We start from the raw sequence: 17,386 nt of genomic DNA on the forward strand, positions 1-17,386 counted from the left end.
CTCTCTTTATCTTCCCCTACCTTTTTGGAGAAGCCACCACTCCCAACTTTACACTGAAGCCCAGAGATCACTCCCTCCCCTGAATTCAAAGCACATACTCTCTTTTTTGTTTTTAATAAAAGCACTAAATAAAATAAACATGGTTTTGAAGTTCCCCATGGTACTCTCAGGTTGGTTAACACCTGAGGTAACTTAGCATCTCCACTGCTTTTTTGGCACCACCCCTTGAGGGTGTTCTCTGTTTTCGTGCTCTGCTCCAGCTGGTGCTGCACATGGTGGTCTGCACACCAGGACTCCCTCCACTGCCATCCTGGAAAATGCCCTTTGCTTCTCTCCTGGGCTTGAGCCCTGGATCCAGGGCTGGAGTCTTCTTCCTTCTTAGATCCTCTTTGTTTTGGTTAAGCACATCCTCAGTTTGAGGACACTGCTCCAACAGTCATTCTCAGTGCCATTTAGACCCACAATGTGACTCCTCTTTTCTTTTTCTTTTTGGAAGTTTTGTACCTTCTTTGTCACTTGCTTTGAAATTGTATGATGATATATCTTGTTTTGACTACAGTTTAACTGGACTGCAGGTAGTCATTTAGTTTGAAGGTCATGTCCTTCTAGTTCTGAGAATTTTTCTTCAGTCGTTGCTTTAAAAAAAATTTTTTTTCCTTGTGCTCTTGTTCTTTCTGGATGGTAGCCCTCCAACATCCAGTTTGATTATCAAATTTTATCTTTTCATTATTGTTTATATCTTTTTGTTCTGCTTTTATAACATAGTTCCTCAGTATGATCTTCCAATATTTTTATTTTATTTTCCCATAATCTAAATTTTAATAGGCAAGGGTCTTTCTTGTTTATAAAAAAGAGATATCATTCTTTAAAGACAGAATATCTTCTCATTTATCTGAAGATACTATTCCATTAAACCCACCCCATTCCACACTCTACCCCAGCTCCTTGCACTGCCCTTTCCCCTTTCCCTGTTGGTTTCGCTTTTTCTTCTGTGAGATGCTTTCCTCCAATATCTGGTAGTCTGCGGATGCCAGTTCAAACCAGTGACTCTCACGAGGGAGGGGGAGATCTCTCTCTCAGGGACATTTCGGCAAGGTCTGGAGGCAGCTTTAGCTGCCAAGCTGGAGGGTGAGGGGCAGGGAAGGAAGAAGTGCTCCCGGCATCTAGTGGTAAAGGCCAGAGTTGCTGCTGAACACCCCACACCACAGAGGACGGTCTTCTCACCAGATTTATCTGGCCAAACGTCTACAGTACACAGGCTGAGGAACCTTGGTTCATATTAAAGAATGAGGCATTAAAAGGCAGACCGGAAGCTCTGAGTGCTGGGTGGGGCTTGTGACGCAGAAGATTTTTTAAAAAGAGTCAGGACCTGACCATTTCATTGGGAGAAATCCCAAATGTCAGAATCTATAGTTCTATTCTCCTGAGCAGTTTCTTGAAAGCTAATTTCAGTCTCCGGCCTGGGGAAAATAAATGCAGCATTCTGGGGCCTGATTGGAAAGGAGACCTAAGTAGGGTGTGTTGAGAGGGTGACAGGAGGCCGTTCACTTTCCTTAAGCCTTAAATTCACATGGGGGTACACTTACTCCAACCACATTTGGCTAGGTGCTTCTAAATCCAAAACCTTTTTAGGTGAGCAGTGTGTAAATCTTGGGTTTTCTTACCAGAGTAGGGTAGAGTCGGGAAGTCTAACTGGTCTATAGGCAGACTTCACCAGGACCCTCTTTTCAGCCAGACTCTGTACTCCAGGTTCCAGACGTTACCTGGTACCTTTTTAATTCACTAGCACTGCTCAGAAACACTTTAACTAATTAACTCCTAAGGTTTCCAGTATTTATGCTTTTGCCTCTGCATGCACCAAAAACTTTTTGAGACAAAAGGGTTCTTTTCCTTACTCGTATTTCTCATAAAACCTAGTCCAAATTTTGCACACAGAAACTACTCAATCAATATCTACTTCTGAGTTTTAGGAAGGATTTTACTTTTGGGAAGGCAAAGCTCTATATCTTAAAGAAAGAAGAGCACTAGTACCGCAACCTCAGAAAGGCGTTTGGCGAATAAAGTCTTTAAATAAAACACTCTCCAGGTGGAAAGGCTGCTCTAAAGCCACATGAAGCCTTTTCAAATTCAGGAGAGGAAAATCATCCTTAGCAACAATATATGATGTTTCTAAAAAAAAAAGTGAGACAACCTCTCACTTTCCCCATGCCAGATTAGTCTGTAATATACACCAGAAATTGCCACCTTATCAGCCATTCTGAAGTTCCGTCCTCCCCTGCCTCTCCTGGGCCGTAACGCAGCGCTCCACAGCTCAATGTGCAGCAGTGCACTGCCACCTGGTGGCAGCACGAAGGGACGACAGCGATACGGACTGCGGAGGCCGCAGAGTACCAAAATACAAGTCTCTCTGCACCGGAGAAGGGTTCTCCGGGACCACATCTGAAGTCTACTGACTGACTTCAGTGAGTAAGAGTGCCTCTAACGGACATTGGCTTTGGCTCCAAATACACTTTTGCATATTAAGTGAACCACTCAAAGTGCGAAAATCATAGGTTATTTGTGTAATGCAGTATTTTAGACAGAAAGGGTAGGCAGTCACAGGTATGAATGTGATTCAGACAAGGAGACTAGACCAAAGCAACGGCAGTGTATGTAGGGTTTGCATATAATGGGTACTCAGTATGGCCGGCCTAAGCAAATTACTGAAGAATAGAAATAGAAGGCATAAAAGGTTTTATTTAGTGACCAGACAAACAATTATTTGGGATATAGAATATATTTGTCTCTACCCCACATGATATTTATATTCTTTTAATATTTATAAACATTTACTTCAAAACAGGAAATCAATCAATAATCTAGCAAAATGCTAAGTGGGAAAGGGTGGGCCTGTCTTTTAATGTTGAGCAAGTTACTTAATTTGGGCTTGTTTGTTTTTTAAGCTTTTTTTTCTAATCAAAACAACAAATTCTACAATCTTATTGCAGGACATTTGGAAAGTTATAAGAATGCTTATAGAACATGTATGATACAAGTATAAAAATGTTTACTGCAGTATTGAGTGAAAAACTGAAAACCACAATAGGGAAATGGTACATCAGTTCTATTGACCACTATGAAATCTCTGAACAGTTCTAGGCAGACTACACATACCAACGTGGAAAGGTATCAAGGTATAGGGTTAAATGAAAAAAGCTGGGAATATATAGCATGATTTATAAACTAGCCATACCCTGCCCCCCTTTATGTAGTTTTGTGTACATATGCACATGTAATTTGTATTTTCTAAGTACATGTATGACAGGAGGGAAAAGCTATTCTGGCAGGGTAAAACTCAAGTTGGTGCAGTGTTTACCTCTGAAGAGTGGGGCTGGGGTAGTGATAGGGTACTCACACTTTTTATTATATATACTTCTTTACTGTTCAGAGTTTTTAAATTGAGGAGCAAAAAAAATAAAATTTGGAAACAAAAGACAAAAGAAACATACAAATAACCACTTACAATTCTGCCACAGTTAATTATGGAGATATATCTAATAAGATTTACTGAAATAGCTACATAAGTACTGTATCCTGTATAGAAGTGGCACACATTTAATATTTTTTGGGTAAACAAATAATTTGTCTTGGTAAAACACCAGCTAATTTAGACAGTGGAAAATCTAGACAAGTAACCCACAAGAAAGGAAAGTTGGCTCTAATTTTCAACTCTTCAAATCAGTTTTCAGTGACTTCTAGTTTTATATATAAACAAAGCCCACTCTATACTTCTTACATGCAGTTTTAAAAAACCATTTTTACAAATGTCACTGAGCTTTTTCTCACTGACATGATCTAAAGGGGTCAACTCATGCTCTTATGAAGTTCCAGGGAATAACGGTTGTCAAGGGAGGCAGTTAGCAGATAAGGCTTCAATTGGGAAGAAAATAAAAGGATGAACCAAAACCTTCAGCCTAATGCCCTGAGCCTCCTTTCCTTCCAGTCTCACAGGCGTGGACATCCTACTGAAACACAGGCCACTGAGATGACTGTTTTGCAGGAAAAAAGCTCTGGGTTGATTTTTCACTTACCTTCAGATAATGCAGCTCTTGTAATTGGTCCTATTTGGAAAGGTTACTACCCAATTTTTCTCTAAGACATTACTTTAGCTACTCTTTTACTTTATAACTAACCCTGGAAATTACATTTTCTTTAGAAGGCTTTTCAAGATTTTTTTAATGTAAGTAATTTCACAGCTAAACAGCCTGTTTCTGCTTTTTGGTTTTCTTTTTTTTTTCCTTAGCTCTCCACTCCTTACCTTTCTAATCTCAGTTGCTTTCTTCAAGTAGAACTGAGATGTTTTTCCCAAAGGAAGTCTGTTTCTCTTAAAAGGTTAGTTTAACTACTCAGAGAAACATAGGCTAGAGTTAAAAAGTACATCACGAGTAATTACTTCTCTTCACTCTTGTGTATTGTAAGTAAGGCGAGTTATATACCTAAAGATTTTAAATACTACTAAAAAAATTAACCTGAATCAAAGGAATCAGGGATAATTTGAATGAAGTTTATACAACAAAAGTAGGTTGTCTCTACCATTTAATTAACAAAATTTTATTACTAATTTAGAATTTAGCTTAAAAATCTGCTGTATATTGCTATCAAACATAAATAGGCAAATATGAGCATTTAAATATTTTTCTCCATATGAGCAAAAACTTCTTAAAAATTACGGAATAATTCTGTATCAGAGTAAGTTATAAAACAATAGAAAATTCCTACGCTACTTGGAAAACTTTGATTAACAACTGGTAATTAGTATCTTCTCATTTCTGGGAAGGTCTTTATGTTTTCCAAAAAGAAGGCTTTGGTTTTCTCACCAGAACCCAGTGTGAATCGATGTATTTTTATTACTAAAGTGCTCCAAGTGATACAGATACGACCCAGGAACAGAGTGCAATTAATGTGAATGCTTTCAAGGGCGGCAGACTTTATGGCTCACTTAACTCTGAAAAAATTAACTTATAAAGAGATAGTCTAGGCCTTTAACCACAGGAGTATTAGCTATAGCTAGAAAATTGCAGTTGGTCAGTTACATTAGGAAAAAAAGTGAGGAAAACAGGGTGAGTTGGGGGTTGTTATTTCCACAAATAGTCCAGAATAGACATCTACACAGTGGTACAGTAAAATTCTGACTTTATATCAAAATGACTTTTAACTCTGGTACTGGCAAAATGGCTATATAAACTAACCTGAAAGCCCCTCTTCCACAGACAGATTAAAATGCTATAAGAAATGTAACAAAATATTTTATATGAACTGGAAAAAAGAGAAAACCCTATTTTCCAGAAACAAGAAGAAAATGAAAAGGAAGCCGACAGCCTGTGACACTGAGGTTTGGGAGGAAGACATAAGTATGCCAAAACCTGAGGCTGGGGTTTGAGAGCCCTACAAAGTTCTGGAGAGGAGGCACACGAAGGCCTACAATGAACTGCTGATACTTCCATGACTATAACAGTTTCCCTATACTTATAGGACCCTGGGGCTCAGTTCTCTGTCCTCTTCTATCTTCTAACTATACTCAATCCCCAGGTGATCTCACCTAGTTTCTTGTTTTAAGTACTATCATGAAAGCACAGACGACTCCAGCATTCATATTCCAGACCAGATCTCCCTCCTTCAGATCCATAGACCCAACTGCATAGTGAACATCTTTGCTTCGGTGTTTATAGACCTCCCACTCTTAGCCCTCGGGCTCCCTCATGTAAGCTTCCTCATGTAAATAAATGGCAACTCCATTTCCCTGGTAACTCAGGCCAAAATCTTGATGTCATCCTCCACTCTTCAACTTTTTCCCATGCTCACATCTTATGTACCAGCAGATAAGATTTAGCTCTACCTTTAAAATAAATCCAGACTCTGAATACTTTCCATCACATCCACTTTTGCCATCCTGGTCTAAGCCACACTGGCCTCTCATCTGGATTACTGGAATAGCCTCCGAACTCCTTTACTTGCCTCTGCTCTTCTCGTCTTTAGTTTACTCTACCTAAAACCTCCAATGGCTCCCCATGTCACCTGTTCACAGGGAAAAAAACTCTTGAGCAAAAATGGACTTCAAGGTCTTAAAAAAATCTGACCCAACACCCTCACCGTGACCCGCTTCCTCCCTCTGCACTTTCCTGCCCTCAACTGCCTGCAAGGTCACTGCCACTCATTATGACTCTCGCTCTAATAAATTCCTTCCTTACCTACACTCTTCTGACTTGCTGGAGAATTCTTTCTCGTTCAGACTCAAGGACCCTCCTCTGGCCAGGTTAAGGTTTCACCTGCTGTGGAGGGAGCGACCTCCCAGATGCAGCTGCCCAGCAACACAACTAATACATTATAAATTTTTCTTAATTATATTGTTCATTATCCCCCCATTGGAATGTAGGCACCACAAGGGCAGAGATATTTGGGTGTTTTATTCACTACAACATCACTTGCACTCAGTAGGTACTCAATAAATATTTGTTAAATAAATGAATGAATGCAAAATTCATATTTATGAAGGAAGGAAAAAATTCAACCCAACCTAGGATTCTAAATGCAGAATGCAATAAAAGGAAGGGCAAAACCAAAACATATTTTCAGGCAAAAAAAAAAAAAAAACCATGGAAAGAATAAACCACTGAGAGACATTCCATGAAAGAATTAATAAAAGACATACCTCTGGAAGAAAGACATTGGATCCAAAAGGAAAGAGTAGCAAGGATATGAGGGGTATTATGTTTAGTACACATGGTGTGGGGGATCATGGGGATGACAGTGTATCACAGAGAAGGGACATAGTGGATCTCTGGCAACTTGCTGCACTGATGGACAGTGACTGCACTGGGGTATGGGTGGGGACTTGATAATATGGGTAAATGTAGTAACCACATTGTTTTTTCATGTGAAACCTTCATAAGAGTGTATATCAATCATACCTTAATAAAAAATTAAAAAAAAAAAAGTAGCAAGGAGAAGCAAATAAAATTCTATATACATCTAAATAAGCACTGACTGAATAAAACAATAGTAGTAATAATTCATGTGGTAAAAAACACGGTAGATTCCAAGTACTGAACAAATACTAAATATAAGATGGGAGGAGGTGCTCACAGTTAAAATATTCTAAAAGCCTTGTTCTTCAGAAAGAGGACAGAGATACTAAGTTTTTGACTGAAGTTAGGTAACCATATTAACAATCTAAGGATAATGTTTAAGAATAATTTCCATTCCAGGAGAAGGAAAAAAAGGAGAAAAAGGAAACTCAATTTAAAAAGAAGACAGAAAAGGAAAAAAAAAACAAAAAAAAAACATCTAAAGAAAAAGTATGGTAAGTAGGAAGAACCATATAAAACAATAGAAACAAAACTAATACATTAGTAATCACAATAAACATACATGTAACAAACATGCTAGTTAGAACATAATGATTCTTGATTTTGAATTTTAAAATTTGTGCCATATGTAATTTATAAAAGATATGCCTAAAATATAGAAAAATGAAGAGATGGACAAAGATTCACCATGAAACACTACAGCACAGATTATAAAAACGACAAGAGAATATTATAAAAATATTTATGTTAATACATTTGTAAACTTCAAAAAACAGATGTATTTCTAGAAAAATATCTTAGCAACAGTAACTTAAGAACAAACTGAAAGCCTGAAGAGTTCAATCACCAGAACAAAAATGACACATCAGGGCCAGGTGGCTTTATAGATAAGTTCTACAAAACTTAAAAACTAATTCTACACTTACACAAATTCCTCCCCAGAATGAAAAATCACGTACATTCTACTCACATTAGGAGAATAGTGTAGCCTTGATACCAAAACTAACAGAATAGCATAAGAAAGGAAAATTTAAAGGCAATCTCACTCTTAAACATAAATGAAAAAATTTTAAGTGATATGTTTGCAAACAAAATCTAGCAATGTATTAAAACATAATGCACTATGAACAAGATGGGCTTATTTCAGGAATTCAAGAATAGTTCAACCATGTAATTTTAAAGAGATAAAATTGGAAAAAGCATATAATATTTCAGATGTTTTGATAAAAATCAACAACCAAACATGATTTAAAATAAAACTCGTGGCAAATTTTAAAATCAGAAGGAATATAAAGATGTTCCACTACATTGTTCCTTTTCATTACTGTTCTAGAAGTTCTAACAAAATTAGAAAAGGAAGGGGTGTAAGGATTAGAATCATAATTGTTACTGTTTGTAGATGATGAGATTATCTTCACAGGTAACACTAAAATGTACAATTAAAATTAGAGTGTGGCAAGGTGGTTCTAATAAGATCACTATAGAAAAATCAATTGTATATCTATATACTTCAAGACAGGAATAGTGTTAAAAGATATATCATTTATGATGATAATAAAACAATACAGGTACCTAGAAATAAAAACAACAAAAGACATGCGTGATTCTTATGAAGAAAATTAGAAATGTTACTGAAAAGCATGAAAGTAGATGAAAATAATGGAAAGATAGATGATGTTCCTGGATAGGAACATTATCATCATATAGATGTAAGTTCTTCTCCAAATTGATGTACTGATTCAATTAAACTCAAATAAAAATTCCAACAGTGTTCTCTGTGAACCTGTCAAAGTTAATTCAAAAACCTATGTGAAAAAGTAAGAACAATTAAGACACTTAATGAAGAGTAAGACTAAGTGAACTTGGTATCCGCCCACAGATAGACCAATGAACCGGTTAACAAAGAAGAAAGCCCAGATACAGATCTATACATACATAGAAACTTTCATGTACTTTCTATATGCAGATCAGTGGCAAAAGGACTTCTCAATAAATGGGCTGGGCCAGTACTGGTGGCTACTGTGCTAGTCAGTACTCTCAGCTGACAAAGACTGCCAGAAAAGGTATTGGTCACTACTTATTTCTTCAGGAGATCCCTGCCTCTCCCAGTCTTGTGAGCTCTATGGAAGGTACAATGGATAACTACTGGGGGGCTGAAGGTACAATTCCCCTAAGCTGTAGGGCAGAAAGAGAGGACTAAGTGGGTTCCTACCTTTAGCAGGCTTGGTGGGAAGGCATCTCCACCTGTTGTCCCCTCCCCAAGTGTGGCACAGGGGTGGCCAGCAGAAATGACACAGGCATGTTCAAACTAACACCTCAATGGCTCTCTCTCCATCTCTGCAGAAACTCTTCCAGCTTCAAGTTCATAAGTAAGACCCTTTCAAGAATGGGGTGGTGCTTTTTTTCTAACAGGGGATGCACTGTTCCAGCAGTAAATTAATGGAGGAAGGAAGTCAAACAGAGATTCTTAGTCCTACATTATTTAGTCAGCAATAAAAATCTGACTGCCTTAAAACCTCTTAGACATAAACATGAGTGACCTCTTCTTGAACATATCTCCTCGGGCAAGGAAAACAACAGCAAAAATGAACAAGTGGGACTATATTAAGCTGAAAAACTTCTGTACAGCAAAAGACACCATCAATAGAACAAAAAGGAACCCTACAGTATGGGAGAATATATTTGAAAATGACACATCTGATAAAGGCTTGACGTCCAGAATATATAAAGAGCTCACACGCCTCAACAAACAAAAAACAAATAACCCAATTAAAAAATGGGCAGAGGAACTGAACAGACAGTTCTCCAAAAAAGAAATACAGATGGCCAACAGACACATGAAAAGATGCTCCACATCGCTGATTATCAGAGAAATGCAAATTAAAACTACAGTGAGGTATCACCTCACACCAGTAAGGATGGCTGTCATCCAAAAGACCAACAACAACAAATGTTGGCGAGGCTGTGGAGAAAGGGGAACCCTCCTACACTGCTGGTGGGAATGTAAATTAGTTCAACCATTGTGGAAAGCAGTATGGAGGTACATCAAAATGCTCAAAACAGACTTACCATTTGACCCAGGAATTGCACTCCTAGGAATTTACCCTAAGAATGCAGCAATCAAGTTTGAGAAAGACCAATGCACCCCTATGTTTATCGCAGCACTATTTACAATAGCCAAGAATTGGAAGCAACCTAAATGTCCATCGATAGATGAATGGATAAAGAAGATGTGGTACATATACACAATGGAATACTACTCAGCCATAAGAAAAGGGCAAATCCTACCATTTGTAGCAACATGGATGGAGCTGGAGGGTATTATGCTCAGTGAAACAAGCCAAGCGGAGAAAGAGAAATACCAAATGAATTCACTCATCTGTGGAATATAAGAACAAAGGAAAAACTGAAGGAACGAAACAGCAGCAGGATCACAGAACTCAAGAATGGACTAACAGGTACCAAAGGGAAAGGGACTGGGGAGGATGGGTGGGTAGGGAGGGATAAAGGTGGGGGGGGGAGAAGAAGGGGGGTATTAAGATTAGCATGCATGGTGGGTGGGAGAAAGGGGAGGGTTGTACAACACAGAGAAGGCAAGTAGTGATTCTACAACATTTTGCTATGCTGATGGACAGTGACTGTAAAGGGGTTTATAGTGGGGACATGGTATAGGGGAGAGCCTAGTAAACATAATATTTGTCATATAAGTGTAGATTAATGATACCAAAAAAAAAAAAAAGCAGTTCCTGTGTGGTGACCTCCAATGAGTTCTACACAGGGGTATAAAGGGCATATAAAAGTGTAGGCAAAGGGTCTGTTTGTGTTTATACAGAGGATCAAAGCCTAATTTGGCTACCCTGAAAATGAACTAAGATACGATATGAAAAAGAACTTCCAACATCAGCACTCTCTGGAAGACTCATGCCGGAAAATGATCATCAAAAAACCCCAACAAAGATCCATGCACTGCTACAGGTGTAGATGCACTCATCCCACCAATTCCTGGACTTGCCATGGGAATGAAGAAGGAGATATCTAAGCTGGCCTGTGCGTACAGTAAAACAACAAATTTGACTGGATCTATACTGTTGGAACTCAACCAAGAATTAGGAGAAGTGAAAATTGTAGTGCTCCAAAATCTTACAACTACAGACTGTTTACTGTTAAAAGAACAAATGGGATGTGAACAGTCCCCAGGAATGGGTTGTTTCAATTTGTCTGATTTCTCTCAGACTGTTCAAGCTCAGTTGGACAATATCCACCATATCATAGATAAGTTTTCACAAATGCCTAAGGTGCCTAACTGGTTTTCTTGGTTTCACTGGAGATGGCTGGTAATTACAGGTATGCTTTGGTTTTGTAACTATACTCCTATTATGTTAATGTGTGTGCGCAATTTAATTAGTAGTTTAAAACCTATACATGCTGAAGTTACTCTACAAGAATATATGTCAAAGAAATAATCAATCTTCCCATGTTTTCTTCCGCCTGCTACTTCTATAGCTTTTCTTCTTCCCTCCTAATTACAACCCTTAAATAGAATTCGTGCCTCATATCAAATTTACTGAGTATCATAATTCTTCCAAGTGGTAAAGATACCTCAAGACAAATGCTGGGCATAGAAGCCACAGGGCATAAATATGCAAAGAAGTAAAAAGCTAACCTTTTCAAACAATAAGGATTCTCTCTCACTTACCAACTTTACATTTCCCTGTATGGCTCAGGAAGATGACTGGTTAGCCAGAGACGGGTAAGATTCCTCAAGGGAGGAACAACCTAAGACAGGCACAGTCGCAGGGGGGCCATCAGGTGAGAAATTGGGGATCAACAGAGGTGAGGCTTAGAACCTCCCCCCCCATTCTGAGAGAAATCTTCTGCATACGTGGATGTTTTATTGCCCTGGTCTAGCTTGGATTAACACATAGTCTACAGGCACACACCTGATCATCTACATTTGCTCTCTTACAACACTAAACTATGTTTTCTACCTTTATCTTGTATCTACCTACCACTTCAGCATTTTATTAAAAATAATAATAATAAAGAGAGAAATGTGGTATCCACATATAAATCAAGTATAAAAACCAAATGAGTATTCATATTTGAACTGTTTATAGTTCATAATGCATGAGCAAAACCGAAGGTTTCTGTGATGACTGCCCTTGTACTGTTCACCATGTAACTTATTCACTATGTAAGAATTTGTTCACCATGTAAGAACTTATTCACTATGTAAGAATTTGTTCCCCATGTAAGAACTTGTTCGTTATGCTTCAGAAGATTGGAGACTGATGAAAATTAGGCTTGGGGTGGATTAATGATTGAGCATTGACTCCCCTATACGGAATTTTATTGTTAACAGCCATTTGATCAATAAATATGAGAGATGCCCTCAAAAAAAAAAAAAAAAGTACACACTTCCAATTGTAAAATAAATAAGTAACCGGGATGTAATGTATAGCATAAGGAATATAGTCAAAATATTGTTAACTTGATATGGTGATAGCTGGTACCTAGAATTATCATGTATATAAATGTTGAATCACTGTGTTGTACACCTGAAACTAATGTAATACTGTGTGTCAACTACCCTTCAATAAAAAATAATTATCTACAAAAAAAAAAAAAAAATCTGACTGCCTTGTACGGACACTGAAGTGCCATGAGATTGTTTCCAGAGATAATTATATTCAATATACAACCTGCAACTTTCTTAAAAATAGAAATTATCACTTACCATGCCACTAGAGTCTCTATCAGGTCGATTTAGTTCAAAAGACTTTATCTTATGGGCACTCATTTCATCAGTGTCAGCAATGATATAATGTCTAGGACAGTAAGCACTGGACAAGTTCTCAAGCAGTCTCAGGATCTCAGTGGTATGACCACCTGGAAAAAAACAATGGAAGGCCTAAGATTACGATGACTATGTTATACTGATGCTATGTTTTATGTACTTCTCATAAGACAAGAAATATTTATAAACAATAATCTATGCCTTCATATAAATACCACTTTTACACGGGAAATAGAATAATAAACATAAAAGCAGCACTAGTAGTGGCGCTGAGAAAGGTACAAAGAAGTTAAGACGCAGTTTCTGTTATCAAGAAGCCTGGCAGGAGAAGGGCCAGACACACACAGACATATAAAGACCCACGCAAAACAGCAAGAAAAATTTAAATGGGAGTTGGAGGAGGCAAGTAAATGGCTGTGCAAAACCATGCCAAAAGCGTGTGAGAGATCCAGTTAAAGGTTGAGATAACTTGAAAGGTGAAGCTAATGGACAGAGAGGAGTAGGAAGGCTATTGGCGGGGCCGGGATTTATTATGACATGAGTTGGCAAGATCTGAGAGGTGTGTTTAAGGGATAGTAAGAATACTGGAAGATGGATGAGGGTGAAGTAAGGTCAAGAAAGTAGGTTGAAAATGGGAAGATGGTAGCTAATAGTGCTGTATTGAGAAGTACCAAACATCAGGAAGAATGAGCACTGATCCACAGGGCTGGGTTGTCCTGAAGAGGACTTTTGTTTACCATTCTAAGTCCCGCTCCCAAGAGCAGTCTCAGCATACCACAGGGCCTCAACTATTTAAACCAGCCTCACTGAACAGCTGTTTGTTAATTTTTGAAATTGTGTAACCTCTAAAATTTTTAAACTTTAATTTCAAAACCGTGCACCCAAGTTCTACCTTAAGATGTATCCAGAATCCAACCACTTCTCACCACCTCCTTTGCCCCCATCCTGCTCCAAGCCATATTATTCTCACATGGATTATGACCAAAGCCTCTGGTCTATTCTCCCAACTCTACTTCGCTATTCAAGTGTCCACTTCAGTCTTTTCTCAACACACCATCCAGTGTGATTCTAGTTTAAAAAGTATATCAAATTGTTTATCTCTGCTCAAACCCTCCAATGGCTTCTCCTCTCACATGGAATAAAAGACTTCTTGTAAACTGACCCCTTCTCTGTTACCTCATGGCCCTCATCTGCTGATTCCCTCCTTACTCAGTCGCCAGCCTCCTTGCTAGTGGGTATCTGTCATCTTCCCAGGAAGGCTTTCCCAGGCAATTCTTCTAAAATGCAACTCCCTTTCCCTACTTCATAGTATTTATCACCATATAATTTACTATGCAGTTTATTTATTTTTGTTTTGCCTCCCCTCACCCTTGCTCAGCTAGAAGGTATGTACCATGACAGCAGGGATTTTTGCTCATTTTGTAACTGATGTACCTCTAGTGCCACTCCTATTATTGAATGAATGGATGGATGAGTGCTAGATACTAAATCTAAGATATGCCTAAGGACACCATATGGTATATCAAAGAAAAGTCATAATTTTGATTGATGTTCTTTGAATAAAAGTGGTTGATCAATAACACTGAATTATTATTAATAAATATTTACATCTGAAAAGAAAACATTCCTGAAAATGCCTTCCCCTTCCTCCAAAATTTTGTACATGAACTATTAAACTGTTTAACTACAAGTGTCTCTTTGTCTTGGACAATTCTTTGAGGTCCTTGATCTCTCCCTACCCTAAATGGTTTGCATGACAGAGGGCAACACATGTTAGACAAATTCTCAATGTTAACTTTGGCCCCCAGTCCACCAAATCTAATGCTACCAAGTGAATGGCTTTAACAGACATACATCCATTTGTTCAAGATGGAAATTTGGACATCATTCTTGAGCCCTTCCTCTCCCACCACTTTGAATCCACAAGACCTATTATTTCTTTTTTAATCTACTAAACCTCATTTAAATGCATACATATCACTCCATCTGCACACCATCATCCAAGTCAAACTATTTAAAATAAGGCTTCTATTTGTTCCCCTACCTCAGTCCTGGTCAAAAATTCTCTTGACAACATAGGCTGAATGATCTTTGGGAAAGCTTAGATTTAATTGGGTCACCTCCATTCAAAAATACTTTAAAAGAGCCCTTTGCTACCAGAACTAACAATAGTCACAATTTATTAAATGATTCCTTTATGCCAAGTACTTTGCTAAACACTACCACATTTAATGTCACCACATCTCTTCTCATCCCACATTTTTCAAGGTGGAAAGAGAAGGCTCAGTGAAGTTAGTTGATTTGCTCCAGATCACCAAGTTAGTAAATGGCAGCGAAGTGATTCATCTCCAGCATTAGATCGATCTAGGGCCCATGGTTCTAATCCCTACATGGTAAGAAGCAGTGGAGTAGTGCTAATAGCTCTACAGAGAAGGGTTTAAACACCCATTAGGATTTGGACTGGGCTTACCTGCCCACATAGAACTCAAATACAATAATGAGTGTCCTCTCACGTCTGTACATTCCAAGTACTTGTGCCTTCTTTTCACACCCTCCCAGCCCTTAAAGTCCCAGCTCCCCTTTGTCTGCTTAATTCTTGGCCATCTTTCAAATCTCAGTTTAGACCTTATTTCCTCCAGGAAGCTTCCTGTCTCAGGCTCAGATAAAGCGGTGTCCTTCTTGAACACTTCCACAGCAGTCTGTACTTCCCACATTGTAGCACTTATCTTGTTATGGCAAGTACCTATTTTGCTTTTTGTTTTCTGTTTTTCCATAATCTCCACTTCATTTACTGCTGTACCCTTGCACCTTTCACAGTTCTCGGGGCATAGTCCCTACTCCATAGCAAGTAGTGTTAGTTTTGGTATTTCCAGAGCTTTGCATAGTGCCTGACCTCTCCAATGGCTCAAAATATGTTAAGTGAAACTAATGAATCATACATGAACATGCTTATAACATTTGCTCGTACTATATTATTCTATCTGGACACAATCTCCTGGCATTTCTAAATGTACACTGTATGCGTATCTCTGACAGAACTGACCACTTAAAATTGTAAGCGCCTACAGAGCTGGAATCTGTATCTGTTTATATGGCATTATCTGACAGGACAGCTTGTTTTACATACTTTGACACACTATCTTGAAATGTGTATTGTTCTATGGTCAGTAGGTAATTGTTTTTATCCTCATAGAGTATGTGTATTTATAAATATGATATTTAACTCTTTGTCTCATTTATCATGTAGTAGTATTCATAAACCCTAAATATGCAATGCCTAGATTAAAAATGCAGAACAGCAATTTATATTCAGGGAAATTCCATGTTAGCATCAAACGGCTTCCACGTCAGCAAACCAGCATTTTGTCCTGGCTGGTCAGGTTCCGGCAACGCAGAGAAACTACAAATCTCAGCATGCAAAGCTCCAAAAAGTGCTAAGGCGACCAGGGAAGAGCGTCGCGTTTGTAGTGACGGACCCAAACCCGACAGTCACCGCCCTTGAACTTACCAGACCCAGCCACCACCAAGAGCCTGAGAGACTCACGGGGTCCCACGGCCTGGCAACGAAGTACCATCCATAGCCTCAGCGCCAGGAGCACAGCCACCGCTCCTCCGGCCGCTGCGAAGATAAAGGCGTAAGACATTCAAAGAAACAACGCATGCGTGTTCTCCGGAGGCGTCGCTGAGGAGCGGTCAAAGTTCAAGAACTACGGGTTCCGAGGAGACTCAAACGGGGCGTGTCGAGCTCCTCGGTAGGCGGGGCTTGTTTGTGCTGGTAGAAGTTTAGGGTCAAAGGCAGAAATCCGGGCTCTGAGGCCTTCTGGGTTTCCCTGCCAGGTTCTGGCGGTCACCCTCCAAGTATAAACTGAAATTAGGGCAATTTAGCCCTAGAGAAGTCAGATTTCCACCCGTGACGAGCTCATGTGAGCCCCGAAGGCGCCAGCTGTACTAACTTCGTAAATTCCACCTGCGGCCATGGCAGACCTCGCGCTTACTTCCTCCTTCCTCCCTCACTTCATTCCCTTCTTTTTTGAATGCCAGGGGAATGTTTCTGTTGCACATGCAGCCGTTACTGAAAGTGTTTGCCTGTAAAAGACACCTTGGTACAAATAATTGAATTTAGGGCCCTCAAGCTAGATGGCTGTTCTCTTTCCCAACATCCATGTTTTTAAGTTTTCTAGGGGTTTTCACAATCTCAAACTGTTGACTAGAGTAGATAAGGGCGATCACCTCAAATTATGTCATGATCCTGAGAGGAGTGTGTCTTGCCAGTGGGATTCAGCTCCGGGCAAACTCACTATGGATTCAATGTGACCAAATGACAATGGAATGTTCTTGGGGTGAAAGGGTTTATACCCAACTTATTCCTACGGTGGCAGGTCAATCACTAGAATCCTGTCCACTCAGAGCAAGTCTGCATGCAGCAAGGCAGTCTCTGCCTCTGGGCCTCTCTGGCCCTGCAGCCGTCCTACTCTCTGTCCTCCGTGCTGTCACCACTCCAGCCTCTGCTCTGCTCTGCTCTCCGGCAACCTTGCAGCCGTACAAGGAGCACACTGTCTCCTTGTTGCTCAGAGCGCTGGGCAGGGCTCTTTATATAGAGAAAATAACTATGTGTTGCCCACACGTGTGTAGTGAGCTAGCCAACTAGGGCTAGGTGAGAATACTGGCCACAGGAACCTTCACTTTATCTACAGAGTGGAAGCTTTAGTTTAAAGTAACAGGATAAGGAAGGCATTGTCCTACA

The 17,386-nt window shown here is 39.2% G+C and overlaps 1 protein-coding gene across 1 annotated transcript in view; it reads right to left on the minus strand.

Moving 5' to 3' along the window:
* Positions 1-16,346, minus strand: part of ALG14 (ALG14 UDP-N-acetylglucosaminyltransferase subunit) — a 98,747-nt gene extending 82,401 nt beyond the window's left edge. Inside the window, exons 1-2 of the mRNA XM_036906487.2 lie at positions 16,151-16,346; positions 12,583-12,734 (exon numbers count right to left, since the gene is read on the minus strand). Of these exons, the coding sequence (XP_036762382.1) occupies positions 12,583-12,734; positions 16,151-16,286 (288 nt within the window). The 5' untranslated portion in view covers positions 16,287-16,346. The remainder of the gene's footprint in view (positions 1-12,582; positions 12,735-16,150) is intronic.
* Between the last annotated feature and the right edge of the window lie 1,040 nt (positions 16,347-17,386).

Source organism: Manis pentadactyla, chromosome 4, assembly GCF_030020395.1.
Source record: "Manis pentadactyla isolate mManPen7 chromosome 4, mManPen7.hap1, whole genome shotgun sequence".
Lineage (NCBI taxonomy): Eukaryota > Metazoa > Chordata > Mammalia > Pholidota > Manidae > Manis > Manis pentadactyla.